At 42.7% G+C, this 24,363-nt stretch overlaps 1 protein-coding gene across 1 annotated transcript in view; it reads left to right on the top strand.

The window, feature by feature from the left end:
• thada (THADA armadillo repeat containing) overlaps window positions 1–24,363 on the top strand; it is a 91,828-nt gene that overhangs the window by 53,853 nt on the left and 13,612 nt on the right. The window contains 4 exon segments of the mRNA XM_038737680.1: window positions 4,001–4,104; window positions 6,699–6,781; window positions 16,775–17,154; window positions 22,419–22,543. Coding sequence (XP_038593608.1) covers window positions 4,001–4,104; window positions 6,699–6,781; window positions 16,775–17,154; window positions 22,419–22,543 — 692 coding nt within the window.

Here is a 24,363-nt window from a genome sequence, read left to right as displayed (position 1 = left end):
AAAGAAAACACAAGAAAATCCACATTTACACACGTCATGTCAAGGAAGAATCCTGAAATTTGATCAACAAAAGTGAGCCTCCACCAGGTGTGCTGCTGTCCTATCGTCTGCCCTTCATTTTAGCTTGATCCAATCCCAGCATCTCCTCCCACATGGGGTGTAGTTCTGTACACTGTCTTTGGGAGGAGGAACAGGGAGGCAGAATGTTCTATAAATATTCCGGTTTTCTCCATGCCGGGCTGGATTGAGGCGGTTGAGCTTCCCATGCAGGGACTTCCCAACCCGGTGGATGAGGTGTAGCTTTGGAGTGGAGGGAGGGAGAATGAAGACATGAGGCTCTGCCACTGATCCTGGAACCAGTGCTGGCATTGGTGCGGCTACAAAACCAACCTTCTGGACGACTCTACCAATTTCATAAGTGGATGTAATAGCGCTGAAGACAAAGCATACCAACAGCTAAAAGCAACTAAGTCAGACAATTCTGAGAAGCCAGAAACGTCCACGTCACCTTAAACACAATTGTTGTTGAGTTTAATGCCAGGTCAGGTGATTTGTTGACCAAGTCAAAATTTACTGCCTTCATATTCGTCCCCAAGCCTGCAGTCATGTTTGGGCTTAAGTGGTGACCTTACCCTGCCCTCGACATTATGTGGTGTTTCGTTGTAATCCAGCAAGTTTAAGAGGCCAGAACATGGCTGACTTCACTGATTGAAGTCAGCCATGTCAGACTGGTCGCCAGTCTAACAAAATTGCCCCACACTCCGCAAGCAAAAAAAAGTGATGGGTCAAAATACCAGCTACAGTTTGTGCAAACCTGGTGAAGACTTACAGGAAACGTTTGACCATTGCCAACAAAGGTTATGTTACAAAGTATTGAGTTGAACTTTTGTTATTGACCAAATACTTATTTTCCACCATAATTTACAAATAAATTCTTTAAAAATCCTACAATGTGATTTCCTGGATTTTTTTTTTCATTTTGTCTCTCATAGTTGATGTGTACCTATGATGAAAATTACAGACCTCTCTTATCTTTCTAAGTAGGAGAACTTGCACAATCAGTGGCTGACTAAATACTTTTTGGCCCCACTGTAGTAATCAACCTGTTTCTAGTCTGGTAGAACTGTGAACAAAAAGAGTGACGGGACACTGCTAGAACCATTTACTTCTCCCATGTCAAACACAAGATGCATCTAAAGATCAATTTGTTAGTTGGTCAAACATGTAAATTTGCAGACTGAAGTCCTGCACAGGTAAGCTGTAACTTGGGAATCTGCCAAAACTGGTTAAAGCTCACACTGAAATCAGAGACACATTCTTGAATTTGTCAGTCACATGAGATTTGAGTCAATAAGAAGCTCCTTGAATATTTGCAGAGATTAGTTAAAGTGTGATCCTTTAGAACCGGTTTTTTGACAGTGGAATCACTTTGAAATCACTACTTGGTTTGGGAATATGTTCAAGCACTGGTGTAGGTGGAAAAGCCGTTAGCGAGTGACAGTGAGAGGAAGAAGCACCCAGGGGTGTGGAAGCTGTTTGTATGAGCCAGTGGGTGTTGCCTGGGCGTGGAGACTACAGGAGAAGAGAAGGGGACAGGCCAGGACTCAGTGGCCAGGCTTGGTGCTACGTGGTCGGCCTGGTTTTTCCCCACGTTTCCTTCCCTGCACAGCGTAATGAATGGCTTCCTACTGGTCTGTGGCCGTGGCCCGGCTTAAAGAGTATACTTACCAAGGCCCAGAATACACACCCCAGCCAGCCAGCCAGCCAGCCAGCCTGTGTCCTAGCCTCTGAACACTCCCAACCACCAGTCCACCTGCTACAAACGGGCTCAGTCACACACTGTCACATCAGCCACAATGAAAAGAATTATTTGATCTTCAATAACGGGCATACTTTTAGAGACTTTTTCTTTCACCAGGTCATACATTAGAGTTACTGCAGGTGTTTATGTATCCTTTAAGTCACGTATTTCAAACATAGGGGTTGGAGGTCAAGTGACAGGAGGGATGGTTGTCTAGAGAGGGTAGCATGTTAATTATGTGGTAAAGAATACTTCACACTGCCCAGCATTTGGGGAGATTACTTTGTGGTATTAACACGCTCATGTCTCTGGCTGTTTGACTCTACATTATGTTTTCAAACATGAGTGTATGCGTGTGTGGATTTTTGGAGAGGATTTGTCAACACTCGCCCCAGACTGAAATCTGAAATTGAGCTTGCAAACTGCCAATGACAGTATATCGCACAATAAGACTTCACCAGAACTTATGATATGAGGAAAATCCGCTATGTGCTTTAACACCGTTCAATACTGCGATGACGATATGACTTGCGATAAATAATTACATTTTGAAGTGTGCATATTAGTTGGCTGGTTGAACAGGATTAGAATTTAATACTTTAAATACAACTAAATGTTGTTTCTAGAGCAGCAACAGGAAAGTTTACATCATATCTAAGTCATATGAACAATAATATCTCACTGGAAACAAATCTAAACTGTCAATAAAATAAATCATATTCCTGACATCAAAATACTGAGAATCTCAGACTGTCCTCCCTGCTGCTGCTCTTCTTCACTGCCTGCAGGTACCTCTGGTAGAAGGAGGAGCGGCTGGTTTGTCTCAGCCAGCAGCTCAGTTTACAACAATGTGCCAGATTTTAGGGCATGTGGCAAACTAAGCTAAACAGCTACAATACAGACAGACTGCTTCCGTTTTAGCTTGTTTTGCTAATAGCTAGCACGCTGTGCTTGAACAGCAGCTGATTAAAATATCCCTTTCTACATGTTTATGTGTGTTGAACAGGTGTAAGTATTGGCTTTTTACTCGTAATGATTTTATTGCATGTACTTACTTACAGTAGAGCAGGCAGAGGCTGCAGCCAGATAAAAAATATTACGGTCTTTAGCCACCGGACCCGTTTAATATGGCACTGCAGTGCCCATCCCTATATAAAACTGGTTTTCTTATTCATCATGTTGGAGGCGATACAGTTTATCAGTCAACACTACTACAAATCCCTTTTGACTAAAATATTTACTCAACTCTTCTGTCTCTCTAGATTAGTCACTACACAATCCGATTTTGATGAATAAACCAAACGTATAAAGTCCACATAAATAACAATTACAAATCAGTGCCCCCCCAGGAAATTGGTGTGTGTTTGATCACAGCCATTGATGTTACATCTACAAAGTATAATTTGTCAGTACAAACTTTAAACTAACTTCAAGGTGATGCAACTGTGTCCAACTGGTTACATGGAACTTCAGCCAGGCATGGGACCTGCCGTGCAGTCCTCTCACATCAGAACCAGATTGTGACTGAGTGGGTTGTTTGTCTTGACTTTTTCCAACTTGTAAAGACTCCAAAGCATTCTTTTATTCCCCCCAAACATTATGACATGCTGCTCTAATTAATTACATTGAAGAAAACGTAGAATGCAATCGACCAATTAATCAGCTGCCGAGCTGAATCAGACACAGCTCAATGTAGACGCTAGATGACCAGTTACTCACTCGCTCCTTAAAAACATGGCCTTTGCTGTGTGATGTAGCACCACTGCTCATTTTGCTTCATGATTAAGACTCTTAATATTATATCCCACAAAAATAGCCTTTATTTCAGGATAAATAATATAATGTTACTTTAAAATGCAGTTGCAAAGTAAATGTTTGTCTGAATCATTTGACAGTGAGTCTTTCATTATCAATTATATCCTTGAATCCTTGTCAAATCAAAAATAACAGGCCAGTGTGTTTCATGACTCCCCCACCCAATACACATACTGTAGGTGTGTTAACATGCCTAGGGTTTAAGCCTGTTTGGTTTCAGTTTCTGAATCCAGGACACTTCTTCTTTTAGTGGATGACCCCACAAAGCAACATTTCCGTCAGTTGGGCTGACCCGCGGCTCATGTATAAATGTGTCAATTTAATAGATGCTAGGTTACATATGTGAGGTAATCAATTCAAGAGTATGTGTTTCTGTGTATGCAGGTGCTGTTTCTGCTGCGCTCCTACCAGACTGACTCACACAGACCCCTGCCAGCAGGAAATGGCATCTGCGAAGCCCTCCGTCAGCGCATCTGGCTCGCCTCTCGGTAATCCTAGACACACACACACAGACGCACGCACGCATGCACACACAGATAAGCATCCCTCTCGCTCTTCCCACTGGCTCACCAGAAGAATAGCTCCTTGTCTCACCGTTCATCCCCTCCCTGGCCGTGTCCGCTTCATGTCCTGCCCAGGCTTCAATTTCAAAGAGACCGCCTGCTGTCCCATCCTCAGCCCCCCACCCAACCCCACCACTGGTCCAAGATCGAGGCCTCAAGATGGGGCACAGATTACCCTGTCGACCCCCTCCTGCCTGGCTGAGGTCAGGCCTGGGTCTCCGGTCTCCCCTGTGCTGCAGCCTGCAGCAGATAACACAGGGTCGCTGGGTTAGCAACACTAGCCCTGCTAGCGCCGCATGGTTACACTGATGAGCCTTTATTAAGATGACGAGAGGAATTCTTGCTCACCAAAGCGCGGCCTCCGTCTGTGCGTTTGATCGTGCGGCACCGCAGAGCCCGGCGCCCAGATCTAAGGACAACAGGTCAGAGGTTCTCTGTTTTTGGAAAAAGAAATCCTCCTCTCTCTTCCAGAACACCACTAATTTGAAGCGGCCACCTTCCAAAAAGGATGGAATGCATTGTTCGCCTGGTCTGAGTCAGTGTTGGGTTTTGGCCTCACTTCATCTGTGTGTTGTGTCATTTTGGAGTTCTTCTGGCTCCAAGAGGGTGTCAACGCTGTAACGATGACTGCAGACACTCGTGTAGGTCACAGCAGTTGACGTTGGCTTTGTGGTGGCAAATCAGGCCCAGTACCAGCCTTTTAGAACATCTACAGTGTATTGTCTGGATTGTGATCTATTGACTCAACTTATTACAGCCTATTTTATAATGTTACCTCACATACATACACACTGAACCCACTTCAGAGGACTCATCCCTGTCCAAATCTGTTCTCACTTAAGCAACACACACACACACACTCGCTCTCTCCCTCTCTTCCCGTGCTCCATCATTTGTATTGTGTGTGTGTGTGTGTGTGTGTGCTTGTGTGCAGAGGAGGCGTGTGTCTTATTAATATCCGAGTGATGAAAACATGACGTCAAGCTCACACACTGTCTCCCTTGTTTTTCGCACACACGCTTATGGGCTTTCACTGCGCTGTGCTCATACCCTTGATTGACTGCACACATAAACTGAACACACACACTCTTCGCACTGCCCACACATGCCGCTCAGCTGTCACACAAGCCATAGGCAGATATAATACATTTATGTCCACATTCACAAAAAATATAACACCAATAATTCTACCTCCATAACTATTGTGATAGTAAATCAATGATTGTGTATTTATGAACAGGGAAGAAATAATTACAACTCGATCTTCCTTCCAGGCCTTTGCTTGTTTGTGTGTGTGTGTGTGTGTGTGTGAGTGAGCTTGTTTTACTATATTCATGGGGTCTATTATACTTGTGTGTATGTTAGAGGTTAAAGGGCTTTTTCGGGGTCAGTACTTGGTTTTAGGGTTCAGGTTAGATTTAGGTTAAGGTTAGGGTAATAGGCTAGGGAATACATGATGTCAATGACGGGTCCCCACGAAGATAGTGCAACAAGGCTTTATGTGTGTGAGAAAAACTGAAAGTGAATTATTCGAATCTATGATGGTACAGCTGGTGGCGTTGCATGTGATGGCCCCACATTCTTGGCTCTATGATTCACCACAAATGAAAACACACATCACTGCCCTATTTTGCATCCTTTCCTGTGAGCTGGTGACCCAGTAATAACAATAACTTTTTGTTTGGATAGTCTAAATTTAAATAACTCTTATATATTAATGAATTATGGCCACTTCCAATAACTAAGAAGAAGAATGCTGAAACCATTAAACAATTAATGGGTTAGTTGATCAACAACAATTTTTATTTTATATTTCTCTAATCTTTTATTAACCAGGAAGGCTTCACTGTTGATTGAACATATTGACAGGTCTTTCTAATAATATGTCCAACCCATTTATATATATAAAAAAAAAATAGAAACACCTGTCAATATCAGCTCAGCACAGTTGAAAAGCAGCACAAACTACATCCTCCAAAAGGATCTTGCAGTCAATTCAGCAACTATCTAAAACAGTTTAAAAAAAAACTGAACATAAAAACCTTCACAAAGGTTGTTTGAAAACCACAACAGGCGGCCTGATCAGGATGGGGAAATGATGTCAACCCTAGAGATAACACTTAATTGCACCAAGTCAAGATCCTCACAACCAAGAGTTCCATTGAGTTACAAATGTCCAATGACCCAGATCAGTAGTTTGCGGTGAGACATGAGCCTGTTTCTGAAGAAAGTCTTCGTCTATGATCTAAATGAATCGGAGACTGGAGGCTGCTGTGTTATCTCTTTAACTCGCTAAGTGGTTTAGGAACATTTAAAGGGAGCCTTTATTATAAAATGTTGTTAAGTTAGAACTTTGTGTATTGCCCAGAAAGTTCAAATCCAGCATTGAGTCTTAAAAACATCTTCCTGAGGTCATTATCTTCTTGGATTTTCTGTGCCAGATCAAAGGCAAAACTAACCAAGGTTCATTTATTGAATGAAATATCTAACACCCTTTTTCCTTTTTTCATTCTCTTCAGACAAAATAGCTGTGTGGTGACTAGAGGAGCCTTTCTGGATGTGTTGGTGTGCCTGTGTGGGCCAAAGATCAGTCTTCTGGATGGTGAGTAGTTGCTGTGGGGTCACTTTAATATGAAACTGCCACAATACACGGATCAGACACAAGTTGAACTCATTTTCACTTTCTGGTGCATCTGGGAGAATTCCCACACTCACATAGTCATGGTTACCATAAATATACTGTATATGACCTAGACATATGACTTAAGGCCGTGTTTTCAATGTCAGCAGTTTCACAGCATGAGCCCAACTAAACCAACGGGCAAACGGACAAGACAGGAAAAGTTTGAGTTGTAATATTTCTGGTCTGTTTTATGTTTGGAAACAGTGCTGAGTTTCTGCCATCTCACAGAAACAGGCCACAAAGACAGTTTTGTTTGTTTTGCTTTGGTTTTAGTAACGTTACACAGCTACACAGATCCTCTTCAAATCTGTTGACTTTGAAATACTAAGAAAACTATGTCTTTGTGGAGGAGGTAGACTTTTGAACAGCTTGATAGTTATAATTAATTTGTAAAATACATTTTCACGAGCAAAGAACATACCAAAAGGTCTAAAGAAACTACTACTATCAAATAGAAACAGTCATTAGGTAGGAATTGATACGTTTTGAGATAATAATTGACCAAACAATGGTAAATCCTCAAGACAATAATACAAATATAAATACAAAATAAAATCGGTATTTAATCCATTATATTTAGACATTTTACTATATTAAAGTCTGATATTGAGTGGAAATATTTGAATGTTGTTGGTCTTGACCGTGGTTTTAAAAATGTTTGTCGTATAGTTTTTAGTCTTGATCGTGATTAAGATGGATCTTTTGCTGATGTCAGCCAGTTGCTGGGGAGTTTATCAGCTCAGTAAGCAGCAACTGTGTTCCCTCCATTTGCTGTGAATTTGACTTTGAATACTTCTACATCTGAACAGACAACCCCGCAGCGTTTGCTGGCGAGGCTGTCCTCTGCGCTCTCCATTTAGACTGATCGTTGACAGAAGTCAGCTTCATGTCTCAGCCACTTCAGAGAAGTCCCCTGGTGTGTGAGTGTTTCAGTGTGTGTGTGTGTGTGTGTGTGTGTGTCTCTCTCTGCGGACGTGGTGTGGTTGTGTGCACATGTGCGCAGACTGGTGGGGGTCTCCGCAGTGGAGGAATGTGAAACCGAAGGCGAGCGATCTTTGACAGATGGTGGGATTGTGCCTATGACCCACTTTATGGCGGAGTGCTGTACGGAGAGGAGGGAAAAAAGAGAGAGAGGCAGGAGAGGCACTTATGTTTTCGGTCGGCCATGTGCTGAACACATGTTCGTCCTGACAGTGGAAATACCAAGGATGTCTCAAAACAAGCCTGTAGATTGAGAACCCGACCTGGCCCGCCTTGGCACTGCTCCTTACATAACTAAATAAGCTACCTCAAGCTTACACACTTTTAATGCCTCTCTATTATTATCATAAGGCTGCCTTTAGTTTCATTTCTCACCCTCTCTGTGGTGGTGGTTGACCCCTCTGTTGGTCTGTCTTATTTCTCCTTCCTTCTACCCCCTCATTTCCACTCCCTCACCCTTTTCCTCTTGTGTAATTGCACTTTTCAGACAAATCAGATGTAGGGTTGAAAAGCCACAGGTTGGGCATGTTCATATGAAACAGGCTCTTAAGAGCGCCTGGCACCGGAGGTAAAGCAGGGGAACAATTGGCTTCTTCAATATTACTTCTCTTTTTTTCCCTTTTAGCTGGCACCCTGCATTAAGTAGGAACTTTGCATTTACCAGCCAATTCCTCTCGGCTCTGACGCTCTGAACACAGGTCGTGTGTGTGTGTGTGTGTGTGTGTGTGTGTGTGTGTGTGTGTGTGTGTGTTCACACACTTTTCTCTGCCCCCAGCCCTTTGATCCATGCGGACTCATAAAAAAGCCCCCACTGTCCATAGCTTCACCTCCCCTGCGCCAGTCTTCTGTTTCTCTGCTTTCCAGCCATGCCAGTAAAACGAACTGAAAAGTACGGCGTGAGGAAGGTAGAGGAAAGTTGGAAAAAGGAGGCTGACACAAACATGTTTAAAGCATTAGTGAATTTTCTGGAATTTCATGTGTTTCCATTAGTGCAGTATCAGATGCTGATGGGGGAAAACAGGGTTAGGGTTTGGTAAATCTGTATTGGAACAAGTGTGTCTGTGCTGAAGAATAAATTCAATGTTGTAAATTAGCTCTATATTTTACTCTTGTTACAGTAGTACTTTTTATTGTTGCCATTATAGCATGCTTCTCCCTTTTTACAGATTTAAAAGGAGAACTGCATTGATTTTACACATTGTTTACGTTATGTGTGAAAGAATAAATTGTTTGATGGAGCTGAAGACGACAAGTTAGAACCAGATCCCGCTCCTCATCTCTGGTTGAGGCTAGCAGCTCGACGCTCCATTAGCCAGAACTTGAAAAACACAGCCGAATATCTGGCTGAACTGTCGGTGGTTAGTGCAATGCTAAATCAGTGGAGTACTCTTTTAAAGGATAGTTATGGTTACACAGATGCCATATGTTACTTGAGAGATTCTGGTTGCTGTAATCATTCCACCTCTCCATAATTGCCACGATGAGATCCATTTGGAGCTTCACTACACTGTAAGAAACAGGGGACAAAGCCATAATCCTTGTTCTGTATAAAAATGCATTCCGTGGTTTAACTTTAAAGTACCATGTGAATGTTTTGGCTACTAGTAGCACTATGGAGTGATGTTTTTATGAGTGGGCTCCCGTTTTGTTTGTATGCCCCATGCACACTGATGCCATGCATGTGCACAAGGCAACATTTCAATTTTTTTATGGACACAATACACACTGCAATAAAGAAGCGCAGCAATGGCCCAGCAAAGGTGAGGAAGAAGAAGAATGTAGGCTTACAAACAGTGTGTTTTGGCGAGAAACACTGAATATAAATATAGATTTGTTTGTTTACAAAACTCCACAGGGCACCTTTAAGCTAATATGAGGCTTCAGCTGTCTAGTGAGTCTGGTACACCCATGGATCATAGGTTTATTGCAGTTTTTTTATTATTATTTTTTTTACTTGTATTAAGTTAGACTTGAAAATATCCTTTAAGTTCAATCTGTCTTAGTACACAAAAAAGAGTTACCATAATTAAACTTTTAGTAACTTTAGCACATGAGATGTTATTCATCTTTGACATCTCAGTAAGCCATGTACTTCCATATTTGGATACTTGCACTCATTTAACTTTAAGCTTTTTCATTGGGAAGTATACACCAACCACTACAATTTAATGCCAAGAGAGCTTTGTATTTCTCCTCCTTCTATGAAATACTACAGTCCACACATTACGCCTTTTACCATTGTTCTCAAAGTGAGGATTAGGACCCCCCAAAGTGGTCGCAAGATGGATCTGTGGGGTCAAGAAGAAAAGAATCTTTGTTTGTTTATTGTCTTACTTTTGTCAATAAATGCTGAACTGTTTTACATTATCAGAACCCTGATACTATTTAAATGAAACTAAGAAAGGAACATCACTCTTTAGTTGACCTGCTCACGGCTCTTAGACACATACAAACTGTGACAATGGGTCACAAGAAGGCATTGCTTGGCGATAAAGTTTCACAAGCCAAAAATGCTGGGAACTGGAGAAGATCTTGAATAAAATATAAGACTTTAAAACATAGCCGATGAAAGTATTTATAAAATGTAGTATTTATGTTGATAAAGGATTAATATTTTGGCACAATAGAGAGCAGAGCTTTAGTCTGGAGTTACCTGCTAAAACATTTTCCCTCCTTTAGATGCACTGCCTTTTTCATAATTTCTGGCAGACAATCTGCAGTTTTATTTAACAGTAATTTGGCCAGTAAATAGGAATGTGAATCTCTAGGCTCCTTTCGATTCTGATTCAGAGGGCTACGTTGTGATCAGAAACATTTATCAGTGCATCTTGATGCAACATTTTTGATTTCTATACATGATTTTTTTTTCTCACTGTGACTACTTGCTTCTTTTAAAACACAGCATATTTGTAATAATTTCCTTAACTAAAATAGACAGATGAATATGCTTCCATTGTCTTTTAGCTTACTTAGTCAACTTGTATCAGGATTGTACGTTTCTTATTTTGAAAAATGTAAACATTCAGTGGCTGCTCATGGGCCATAATTCTTACTTTAAAACTTAAGGCATTCAAATACTGGCATATTGTCTATAAGAAAAAATAAATAACCAATAATGCTGATTAAGATAGATAGATATACACAAATTGTAAAGCACCGTCAGCATGAGAAGGAGGTCAGCTCTCTCACTGTCAGACACACTAACACGTAGCGTCTGGGGTTTGTTTTTCACAGTTTGGGTAATGATGGTGGAAACTGATGGGAAATCCAGCTGTGTGTGCTTGCGTGTGAGAGCACGTGCAAGTGTCTAGTCAAAGTTCTAGCTTGACACAGCAAAGCGTCTCTACTGCCAGCTTTTAGTGACTACGGACAGTGCTCGTGGCGAACCAGTGAGCTTGCTGACACACACACCTACACCCAAGAACACATGCAGCACACTTTCTCTTAGTTTCTGTGGTACATCAGGACAAACCAAACAATTAATTTACTCAATACAACACACAAGCACACTTACACATGCCTTCATCATCTATGCTCCAGCATGTTCATGTTCAGACGTCACACGTGGTCTTTCACTCTGTGTATGTCCCAGTGACACTTCTTTAAAAGCGTGGTGTTAAAGTGTTGGTGTTTTTGGAGGGGACTTGGCTGTTGAGTCACAATTCAGTTTGGATTACAAAGTGTTCTCTGGACCAGCATGCTGACCCTCTGTCCTCTGTCCAAACGTGGTTCAGTACCCATCTTAAACTAAACCACCAACTGTAAGGCTTGGCCAGGTTTATTTTAACCAGATGTCGTGGTTACATTTAGTTTAAATATGTGACCTATGCTGTAAAACAGGCTATCGCACACATACACTTGGGTTCCTTTCTCCTGCTGACACACAAACCCTTAGCTCAAATCTCCCCTAAACATATGACCCACAGACTTCTAAAGTTCTGTTCTGCTACAGTATTTTAATTTTGTGGCATCTACTCAGGCACCAGGTCTCACTTTCCCTGTTTTCTCACTTTGTTGAACTAAAGATGTTTCCACACATCCCTCTAGACATGAATGTGTGACTATCAAACATTATGTAAACTTTGATTACAGGGGAATTCAGGTTACTGCAAACCCTATCAGAGCTTTGATCAAATTATTTGCTGCTTAATCATAAATCGGTTTAGTTATAGTAATTGGATTAAATGGTCTGGACATCCATTGAAGTTTGACCAGCATGGCATATTTTGTGCCAACATACAGAATAATAACTTCCAGACTCTTATTTATTGTTAAAGCAAGGCTAGGAGTCTACAGCTCTGTGAGGCTGTTCTTGGGCACAGTGGTGGTCTGAGGAAAATTCTTACAAAGACAGTGCTAACATGCTGATGTGTAATGTTTGCCATGCCAGTTTAGCGTGTTAGCATGCCAACATTTGTTAATTAGCACTAAACAAAGTACAGCTGAGGTGAATGACATTAGTACATCAGGCATTTGGTCATAAACTAAAGCAGAGTTCAAATGATTTGTCAGTGAATTACTGATTTAACCAATGAAAGATTCTTCTGTCTGATTTGAAATACTTGAATATTTTTGAGCTCTGGACTGTTGGTAAGACAAAACCAGCGTATTGAAGATGTTATCTGGGTTTTGGGAAAGTGATTTGCATTATTCACTGATTTGATGATTAGTGGATTCATTGAGAAAATAATAGGCAGATTACTTGATTATGACCGAAAAAAATGTTTGTTGCAGCCTTACACTAAATTAATGGACAAATGAAAAATTTGTTCTAATGCTGGTGCTAGATTTAGTCTGGACCAAAACGTTTAAAGCTGATGATGGCGTTAGGGGAAAAGTCTGGGATAACTGAAGTCTTTGAAATTCATCCTTTGGGGATCATGAGTTTCTGTACCAGATTTCATGGCAATCTATCCAGTATTTTAGATTTAGGTCTGGTTCAGTGGTGAACCGACTGACTGACAGACATTGCCATCCAAAGAGCCGCATTAGCGTGGCTTAAGATTTTTGTGCACACTGTGTACATGTTTTCCCTCTTCACACTCAGACTTGTTTTTGGCTGTGTTTTTAAGCAGCCTATGAATCCCCTTTAGAACAGTACACGTAAACTCTCCACTGAGACCTGCACCTACACCAACATTTATTAACACGCCAGTCTGAATGATCCCAGTGCTTTGCTCGCAATGAATCCCGCTGAGCCAGACCTCATCCCAGAGTAGGCCGAAATATCAAATAGTAATTACAACTTAATGGAGTGTGGACACGGTCCCGCTGCAGGTTTGCACATGAGCAGCATAAAGAGACAAAAGTGTGACACTGATTTCAATAAACACAGCTGTGGGAGAACAATCACACTGAAACGCCTTTTATTTGCTGAGGGAAAGCCAGACTACTCCCCCGTCCTCTACACACTCCATTTTAATAAAGACCATCATAAAAAACAGCTTTGCATCCTGACTAATGATGTTTTTCCTCTTTCTTACACTCTTTTTTTTTTTTTTTCCCCACTTTTACTTCTCTTTTTTTTCTAGTGTTCTGCCTTTTCCTTCTTTCTTTCATTCTTTCTTTCTCCTTCAGTGTTTGTCCAGAGTTTAGCGCATATCTTTGAGTCAGGTATGAATGAGGGGAGTTGAATGTATTAGTGTGTGACACGCTACTGTGGCATGCTACTACAACTCTTTTGACACACACCACACATACACACACTCTGTGTTTCTCACTACTTCACCATGACAGACAGCCGTTTTCTCTTTGACACGCTCATATTCTCCTTCAGTCATCCTCGTCTCTCTCCTCCCTTCATCATCGGTGTCATTACTGTGCCCCTACCGCCCATTAGAACCATTAGGGGACCCCAAACTCCCCCCTTCCCCCCCTTTGAGGATCAAATTCCATAGTAACCTGGCCCGTCTCCACGGTAAACCAGCCCATCTCTGGAGGAATGCGGCATTTCCCGCTCTTTTGTTGGGCAACTCTTTGAGTGGCGCTGTAGGGCCAGATTGAATTGGACTGGGTTTCATAAGCTCTGTGTGTGTGTTTGTGTGTGTGTGTGTGTGTGTGTGTGTGTGTGTGTGTGTGTGTTTGTGTGTGTGTGTGTGTGTGTGTGTGTGTGGGAGGAGCACAGCTTTAGAATGGCATTGGGTTACTCTATAGTTGCACTGCCTTTGGATTATACTTATATTTCAGAGGGTGTGTGTGTGTGTGTCCGTCTTTATTTGTGTGTCCATCACTCCCCAAGGGTGGATGTACGCAGGTGGCTGGGTTGGCACAGCATTGGGCATTTCCAAACAGACACTGACGCAGCCTTTCCTATAAAAGTCAAAATAGAAAGGAACAGAGGACACTGGCTACCTCAGTCTGGCCTGTTGTCTGCATCTGTTCGTTTCACAATGGACTGTGTGTTTGTTTGCTTAGCTTGTAGAGAGATTGGGCCGGATACTGCTACAGATAAGCTAGGCCTACTGGGAATATTTCAATAAATTATATTGTCAAGATGAGCTAAAACGTAATTAATCCTCAATGGAAACAGGGAGGATTAATAGAAAATAGAAAAGCTGTGTAGTTGAAGTCATTTTCAGACATGGAAGTCGTACCATTCATCTATATGTTGGCTTTTTGGCATTCAAACATAGTTCTCCATTAAATACAGTAAATATTGTATAATAACGTCATTCAAATGTGACAGAACCACTGTGGATAAAGCTGTACTACTCAAGCAATATTTGGCATCTGGTGCATGAGAGGTAGCTCCTGACGCTGCAGACACAGTGGAGAGTTGGAAAACAGTGAAGAGTGTTTTCTGTTCTGGATCAGTAAAGGACTTTCAAAACCTAGCAGTTGAATAACATGCCTATCTCCGTGGCTTAACCAATGATAATTATGGGCACGAGGGACACTCCCACTCTTGTAATAAACCCTAGGCTGTAGACCCCTCGTCCTCTTCAGTGTTATTATTTATTAGTTAATACAGAATTCTGCTGCCTATTATATACAGTCTCACAGCACCTAGGTAGGTTTATTGTCACAATACAACAAGTTGTAGAGTGAAATTGAGTTTTGTAACTCCCTTCTGCTGCATAGCAGACAATATACATTAATAAAGAATCAATTATGAAAAATGGTGAACAGAAATAAACTATCATCAATGAAGCAGTGCTGAGGATGAATTAGAGTTTAAAAGTCTGATAGCTTGGGGGGAAAAGCTGCTCTGCAGTCTGGTGGTGCGGCAGCAGAAACCTCTGTATCTCTTCCCAGAAGGCACCAGGGTGAACAGGCTGTGGCTGGGTGGGTACTGTCCTTTAGTATCCTTTGGGCTCTACAGGCACCTCACCTCACCAATATCACTAATGCTCGGGAGAAGGGTACCATGATCTTCCGAGCAGTTTTATTCCCCCGCCGCAGAGCCCTCTGGTTTTGGGCCGTGCACATCCCATGCTAGTTTGTGATGTTTCCAGTCAGGATGCTTTCTATTGCTCCTCTGAACCTGCTCCACCTCAGCTCCACTGATTCAGACAGGGGTGTGTGCCTTTATTTCCTTCTTCCTAAAATCAACAGTCAGCTCCTTGGTTTTGCTGACATTGAGCAGTAGGTTGTTCTCTGAGCACCACTCTACAAGATTATCAATTTCCTCCTAACATGAAGTCTCAACGTTGTTTGAAATCCGGCCGATGATGTTATGATAAGCTGGCACATTGGTGGTGTTACCCGCAACTCTGTTGTGATTTGCGGATGATACCACCAATGTGTCAGCTTATCATAACAATGATATTAGATTGTGGTTCTCTTTTAATTCCTGTTCCCTGTCATATGCTGTTTTGCTGGATAGTGATAATAACTGGCATGATTGAAAGCTGAAAATGAATAAAATGTCTGGGAGCCTTGGTGGCCTAGGGGTTTATGGCGCCAACCATGAATAGCCCTGGTTCGCGTTCGACCAGGAAACTTTATTACATCGTTCCTCATCCCTCTCTCTCCTCACTTCCTGTCATCTCTCTACTGTTGCCAACCAAAGAAAGCCATACAGTGCTCAATAAAGTACCATAAACATTTTCCTTGACAGCATAATAAATGAACATGCTTCATTCAGTGTTTCGTGGTTCATTATAATGGTTTTACTTGACTTGTGAATAAGAAAATGTATTACGATTAATGACAGACTTATTAGAGTTTTTCCTGAAAGTAGGCCAATATTCAAGTTAGCTCTGTTTAACCTTGTCCTGCTGTAGCCTTATGTTATTGTGACGGCATTCAATTCTAATATGAGCCAAGCTAGAAGTGGTAGGGAAATGTTATGATGTAGTAAGACTGCAATTGTGACTTACAGAAAATGGACTCGGGGGGGGGGGGCAATTTAAACATGGGACAGATGTGTACAATTGTCATTGCTTGAAGGCAAGATCATCAACATAAACCAAAGATTTAAACAATTACATTTAGCTGACTCTTTTATCCAAAGCGACTTACAATTGCTATACATCTCGGAGGTCGCACGCCTCTGGAGCAACTACGGGTTAAGTGTCTTGCTCAGGGACACAATGGTGGATGTCTCACAGTGGGAATAGAACCCAGGTCTCCCATGCCAAAGGCAAGTATCTTATCTATGCGCCATCACCACCCCGAACATGCAGTATGATATCAACAAAAGAACAACAACAAAATATCTGGGCTTCCAAAGGGTGCATTTTGAAATGATTCTTGTTGTAGACAGGAGATTTTTATAGAACATTCTCTGCATGCAGCTTCTTTAAGTTTGTTTCGAATGTTTGTTGACACTAGTTAAATGATGAAAGGCTTGAATTCTCAAATATTGAATAAGTGTTAAAGCTGGTGTTAGTGTCATCAGAGACTAGCACCGCCCAGTTTCAGTAATGAGTTGTAATCAAAATATCTTATCAATAACCCCCCTAACGTGAAGATTCTTATGTTTGTCAGATTCAGAGGTCACTGACCTCCGACAGGAAGCTCTGTCCGTCCTGATGGCCTCTGACCTCGTCACCTCCGACTCCTCCTCTACCATACTGGGGCCCGGCAGCACCCAGTACCTGCTCGGCCTGGCCCGGGTGGCCCTCAGTGCGAGCATAGAGATCCCTGAGCTCTGGGGGGGCCCTCAGCTCACGAGCCGGCTAGTGCAGTGTCTGCTGCAGTGCCCACACTACGAGGTGAGGGAGCTGGCACTGGAGGGGGTCCTGAGGAGGCTGCAGGAGAAGGAGGAGGAGGAGCAGAAAAGGAGGCCTCAATGGCTGGACGAGACCACCCTGTCTAACCTGACTAGCCTGGCTCTTCATGAGACACACCCCCAGTGTCTGGCCAAGGTGAGACCACACACACACACACACACAGAAACATTTTAGGAAATGCATTGTTTGTGTGTGTTTATTTGAGTCTGTCTAGTGTCTAACTGTTTTTATGGGTGTGTGGGTGTGTGTGTGTGTGTGTGTGTGTGTGTGGGTGTGTGTAATCCCTTGCTAGCGCCTGTGTGTGTGTGAGTCCTGTCATCACACAATGAGGAGCCCTTTCCAAAAAATATGTTTTTCCTATTCATCATAGTTTTCACTGAACCACGGGGACATTTGCTGCAAATTGATTAAATGTCCAAATCCATCTTGCAAAGGATTGCGTGAGAGGCTAATCGGCCGCAGGGGGATTCGCCAAGCACACTGGCAGCGAGTTGACTCGCTTGCTCTCTCACTCACTTACACACACTCATGAGAGGTTTGGTAGGCTTCCATTCTAACAAGTTTTGGAGGGGAAAATGCAGCCTATTTCCTGTTTGGGAACTGAAGGTCTTATTTCAGTGTGTTCATAAAGTGAGGACAGGCAGCCAGCAGATCTGCTCTGTCCTGCTTCGTTACTCCTGTCGTTAACACTTCTCCAGAGCTGACAGCACTCGGCGATGTTGGGACCGACTGGCTGCATGTGTGTTTCAATGCTGCTGCAGACATGAGTGTTTTATGTGCGTTGTGTTTTAACTTTTTTGTTGTTGTTTTTTGTGTATGCATTTGGTTGTGCATTCTCAGCCAGGCGCTGCTTTACAGGCCAGCCGTTAATGTTTTACGCGGCGGCCCCGTTAAGTGGAGCCTAAGGACACGCCAGCCCAACGGGCCAGTTGCCATAGCTCGCCCTGGGCTGCAAAAGAGGTCTGAAGAAAACTGAAAGGTCTGAAGAAAACTTAACTGTCCTTATTCAAGATATACAGTATCTCAGAAAAGTGAGTACACCCCTCAAGTTGTTATGTATAACAGTGTAAATTTGCTGTCCCCTAAAAATAACACATCACACAGCCATTAATGTCTAAACCGCTGGCAACAAAAGTGAGGACACCCCTAAGTGAAAATGTCCAAATTGGGCCCAGTTAGGCATTTTCCCTCCCCGGTGTCATGTGACTCATTAGTGTTACAAGGTCTCAGGTATGAATGGGGAGCAGGTGTGTTAAATTTGGTTTTATCGCTCTCATACTCCCTCATACTGGTCACTGGAAGTTCAACATGGCAACTCTCTACATAAAGATGGCCTAGGCTATAAGAAGACTGCCAAGACCCTGAAACTGAGCTGCAGCACGGTGGCCAAGACCATACAAAGGTTCTACAGGACAGGTTCCACTCAGAACAGGCCTCGCCACGGTCGACCAAAGAAGTTGAGTGCATGTGTTCAGCGTCATATCCAGAGGTTGTCTTTGGGAAATAGACGTATTAGTGCTGCCAGCATTGCTGCAGGTTGAAGGGGTGGGGGGGGTCAGCCTGTCAGTGCTCAGACCATACACCGCACACTGCATCAAATTGGTCTGCATGGCTGTCGTCCCAGAAGGAAGCCTCTTCTAAAGATGATCCACAAGAAAGCCCACAAACAGTTTGCTGAACACAAGCAGACTAAGGACATGGATTACTGGAACCCTGTCCTGTGGTCTGATGTGACCAAAATAACCTTATTTGGTTCGAGCGTGTGTGGCGGCAGCCAGGTGAGTACAAAGACACGTGTGTCTTGCCTGCAGTCAAGCATGGTGGTGGGAGTGTCCTGGTCTGGGGCTGCATGAGCACTGGGGAGCTACAGTTCATTGAGGGAACCATGAATGTCAACATAGCAGAGCATGATCCCCTCCCTTCGGAGAATGGACCGCGGGGCAGTATTCCAACATGATAACGACCCCAAACACACCTCCAAGACAACCACTGTCTTGCTAAAGAAGCTGAGGGTGAAGGTGATGGACTGGCCAAGCATGTCTCCAGACCTAAACCCTATTGAGCATCTGTGGGGCGTCCTGAAACGGAAGGTAGAGCGAAAGGTCTCTGACATCCACCAGCTCCGTGATGTCATCATGTAGGAGTGGAAGAGGACTCCAGTGGAAACCTGTGAAGCTCTGGGGAACTCCATATCCAAGAGGGTTAAGGCAGTGCTACAAAATAATGGTGGCCACACAAAATATTGACACTCACTTAACATTACATTATTTTAGAGTTCACAACTTCTAACCGTGTGTTGCACTTTTAATGTTACAAAAGAAAAGCTTTAATGATGAGGAATAACTGATGTGTTTGGACATAAATAATATTCCCACTGAATCTAAGAAGTCATAAACTTCTCCACATCTGTTGATTGCTGTTTGTCCTTAAACCAGTTTACAGGTGCCTTACCGCCAACAACTGGACTGGTGTGGCGCAGTAGACCATGATGAATCGTGGGATACACAGAGCTCTGAATACTGCTCCGAAGCGATAATAGGATAAGTGTGCATAAGTGAATTAAGTGAACTGTGTGTTGGCATGTTTCAGACTGCGACACCCACGCCTTCTACCTGGTGGCACATGAACATGCACTTTAATGACAGCAAGAGTGTGTTGAGGCAGACTGCATCAGCATGTAGTCTGTTTTTTATTTCTGTTCTGCTGAATGTCTGTTTTACTGAAAGAAATGCAGATAGTCATCATTTAATTTTGTGAGTCAGATTTTATGTTGTTTACCATGATTCCATTCACAAGCATAATGTGTACACCAAAAGAAGAGGTAAGAGGGATACTGTTACTTAATCTATGGAGCCATGGCTTCATGAGCAGGTGATGTCTTCAGATTACTGTGCTGCTGTGAAAAAGACTTTTTTTTTATTTTCACATACGATAGACAATTTGGGGTTTGGATTCATTAAGACTTTTTGACATTTAAATAAAAGGCATGCAGTGAAATTTAATCTGGCAGGTAAAACTCTTTCATCGTTTGGCATGGGATCTGCTTTGGCCCAATATGCCAGTAAATACCAGTGAAAAGCAGCAACACCTTTAGGTTGTCAATGCTTAAGACAGAAAGAATAAAGGCTGAACAGCACCGCAGTGCAACTTGGGTAGAGCGTTAACGTCTATATTTGTTAACGGTTTTGTGTTTGTGTGTGTGTCTGTTCATGCAGGGTGGGCGCCACTGTTTATTTGGATGTTACAGCTATGAAAGCCTGTATGCGTCTACGCCTGAGTTGGCATGTTTTCCTGTGACTGTGTATATTTGAGTATAAGCGCGGTCGAGTGTGTTGCGAGACGGGAGCTCATTAAAACAGGTTATAAAAGTCAGAAGCAGTAGCGCTGGTCAGACCAGCTGCATTGGAGCTAGCAGCCGAATACCTGGCAGACCGGCCGGTCTGGCACTAGCTGGGATTTAAACTGTGTACATTTTTCAGTCATACAATAGAGAGTGAGAAATGTAGTGGCCAGATGAATAATGATACTGGCTTGGCCTTACTTGTCCAACTCTGATTGGAGTTGAGAAGAGCCAATGGACTGTTGAAATATTGTTTGAAACATAAACTGTCCACCACAAACTCCCTGACAAGTGTAATGGGCTGCTGTGACACTGCTTGTTGGTGCATTAGAACCAACTGACTTGAAGCCAACATTGACAAAATATCACATTATAAAGTTATTACAGCGAAGGTTTTTGAAAATAAAAGCCCGTACATCCAGCAGACACACATCTGTGTTTCTGGTCACCTCATAGGTCCAACATTCACTCTCCTTTTGTTCGTCATTTAGTCGCTAGCACTACCTTTGTCTGCCCCTCATTTGGTGCTGGATGTATAGCTCGTTCATCTTTTCTCGTGTGTGTGTTTGCTTAAAATAGCTGCCTGCTCCGGCTTGAAATAAGATTGTTTAGAGCGGAGTTTGCCGGCCCAAAGAGCTAAAAGATGCTTCATAGAGCTGTGGGAAAATGCAGAGTGGTTGATTATTTTCTGTGGGTTTGTTACTATGAGTGACACTTTTTACATTAAGCATGGAGTTATGATCCATTGTTTATTTTTAAAAATTGATTAATGCTGATTTAAAATTTATTCAAACAGATGGATGAGAACAGCTGAATGTCTAGTTAGCTATCCTGTATTTGCATATGCATTTGATTAAAAAAGACATAGAGAGAGACATAGCAATATTACTTAGTATTCCAACTGTGTACACAGAAAGATGGCCAGCTCGGTGTCTGTCTTGCAGACTTTTATTTCACGAAGCTCTCGCCAGCATCCGGGAGCCTCTTGCTCTTCACCCAAATACAAGTCATTGTACCATCAAAATGATTTTGAAGCTGTTTTAAGATAAAATATTACATAATTTTGCTTTAAACCTACTGTTATTTTAAACCCAATGTTCTATTGTATGGTACTTGTTTCTTAAACCTAATGATGATTCATTTTAGCCATCCAACAGACTAGCAGCTAGGAGGTCTACCTGGCTACCTTGTCTTTTTACTGCTCACATACACACAGATGTTTACACACATTTCATGCACACGCTCACCCTGCTCTCCACCCACGCAGATCCTATAAAGCAAGCTTTATTTTAAAGCTCTAATAACAGGTTGGATCCTTGAAAGAAATAATAATCATTGAGATATGCAGGAGGAATGTCAACATGTGTTCTCGGCTGGATGTGTGTTTTTAACGGGGGTCTCAAGCGGTGGAAAACTAGTCTTTTCCTCCTCGGACTCGGTCAGCTGCCTCCCTCTCTGGAGGAGTGACCGGGCAAAGAAAACAGCATGGGGGGGGGTGGAGAGGAGGGGGGAAGCAGTGATGGGTGAAGAAAGCAGAAAATCAAGTTAGGAGGTCAAGCTGAATGGATGCTAAAAGTAGACAAAAGACACAAGACCTGAATGAAAGAGGGAGATGGGAGATGTAGCGGAAAGCTTGAATATTCTTGCTCTTCTGCACATCTTTGTGTTCTTGTGCATCCATTTACATGCATGTATTTGTGTGGGAAAGAGAGAGAGAGCGAGGCAGCTGTGTACCCATGGTTAGGGTGTGCGTAGGGAGGATCTGACCGGTGTGGTAAAAATACACTCGGGGCAACTTGCCAGCCACACTGCATAGAGGACACCAAAGCTGTGTTGATGGATGGCCCTGAGCAACTTCCCTAACCTGTGTGTATGTGTGTGTGTGTGTGTGTGTGTGTGTGTGTGTGTGTGTGTGTGTGTGTGTGTGTGTGCGTGTGTGCGTGTGTGCGTGCGTGTGTGAAAGAGAGAGAGAAATTGAGGTGAAAAATTGTGATAGGTTATTTCTTAGTCCTTTGACAGTCTCTCTATCTGTGTCTCTGACTCTCCTTCCTCCTCACAGGTCCTCACGGTGTTGTGTGTGTTGAGCTCCAGCAATGAGCTTCAGTGGAGGGATGGTGTTGAGACTTTGTCGCAGGAGGAGGTCCTGCTGCACCTTCTTGCTCGGGCTCAGAATTCTGCTCAAAGGTCAGAGAAGATGTACAAATAATGTTAAACATCATCCCAAAGTCATCCTTATGTGATCCTCCGTATCATCTGTTTGGGCCGAAGGATTAGGCAGTTATTATTTGGTATTAATTCAGCCTGCTGAGTTTACATACCATACAGCGTGTCACTCAGGGACACTTCAATAGGTATGGCCACCCGCAGGATTGGAAGCTACACTCTGTTATCAGCTGAGGCTGATGGAAATGTCATTAGTTTAAGTATAACTATATTTGGTTATACACCAAATTATTGACCTGATGATGGGCCTAAATGAAATGTTAAAAAATCACCAAAGTTATTATTCATCCCCTGTCACAAACTATATAACTATCCAACAAACTGTATTTCACTACAAAATTGTCAACCTCAATGTGGCGCTAGAGGAAAAGTCAGGGGACCAACAGAGAGAGAGCGCCATTGCCATCCCTAGAGCCACACCAGTAACAGGGCTAAACAATCCTGAAAGAAGTGAGACTGCTTTGGAAAAACAATGTTTCTTTTTTTTAAGATCATTTTTAATTATCTTCATTCATGTGGTTGTGTTCAGCAAACATTTGGTGTTTTCTGCGTCTTCTATATCATCTTCAATTATATATGTTGTATTCTTGTGCATAGGCGAGTACCTGCAACTTTAAATCATTTCGAGATAAATGCAGGAAAAGGGAGTCAACTGTCTCCAAAACACTTGCTCCCTCCTGAAAACTTGCTGTCAAAACAGTCCCTAAGCAATCCAAGACCAGCTTTTAGCTGTGATGAATGGAAGAGACATGAATGTACTGCAGGTCAAGATGCAACCACACACTCCGCCTCCTCCTCCATTCCCCTGTTTTTTCTGGCTCCCTCCACTTGCGAAAGAGCCCTCACGCGGCTGTGGCCGGCTGGCTGTCAAGCCTGCATTCAGAGCCAGAGTCCATGGAGGAGGGACACCCAGGTTCACTGACTGCACCTTAACACTGCACCTGGGCACACCTGGAATTTACCAGCCCCTTTCTGCGTGGGTATTTATTTAAGTAACCAAATTGTCCACCAACTACCAGAGACTGGTAGTTTTAGTTTAGAAGTGTAGAAATGCAGATATGGATGAAAGCTGATATTTGTGCTCACAAAGGCTGTCATCAGAACATTATTCCTACGTTAGATTATTCTGTCAGGCTCAAACCATTATTTTATATGAGTTAATGAGATGTTCATGAGTCATAGGCCCACTCTAACCACATACTGTTCCTGTGTGTGTGTGTGTGTGTGTGTGTGTGTGTATACTGTAAGCCTTTTGACATGCGTTGACACACACACCTTCCTTGACAAGCCACTGCTGTACTTTTCTCACCCCGACAAGAGAATACAGGCTTGAATAAGGCTTGGATTACAAAGGCTTTTAGCCCTGTAAAGCCTTTTCCTGGCCACAATCTCTGTACCCGGGGATCCATTTTCCCTTTGGGGCACCCCAGGGTTATGATTAGACCCAGGGAGGATGAGATTGGGTTGCTGGCTGCCCTTGTCTGCCGTGTGATTGAATGGCACTCAGGCTATTGTGATCCATAATGTAGTGGTGAGGACCAGCACACTTCTTTTGTGGCTTGTAAGCCAATACAGTTGAGTGATGTGTGTGTAGTTGATGGTGCTGTGTTATGTTGTGTGTAATGGTTTGCTGAGGAGCACATTATCATTTTCAGAACCTCCACGTAGAATAAAAGAGTTGGTTTAACCAGATTTTTTTACTCACTTACTGTACTACTAAGCACCTCAAATGAAATTCTTTTCACCATCATTGTATTTGAATGAAGAGTGAAGTAGACACA

The sequence above is a fragment of the Micropterus salmoides genome, unplaced genomic scaffold (assembly GCF_014851395.1).
Source record: "Micropterus salmoides isolate LMB-PRFRI ecotype aquatic unplaced genomic scaffold, ASM1485139v1 Ms_hic_scaffold_22, whole genome shotgun sequence".
Lineage (NCBI taxonomy): Eukaryota > Metazoa > Chordata > Actinopteri > Centrarchiformes > Centrarchidae > Micropterus > Micropterus salmoides.
The sequence above is the reverse complement of the archived record's forward strand: the minus strand, read 5'-3'. Positions and strand labels throughout refer to the sequence as shown.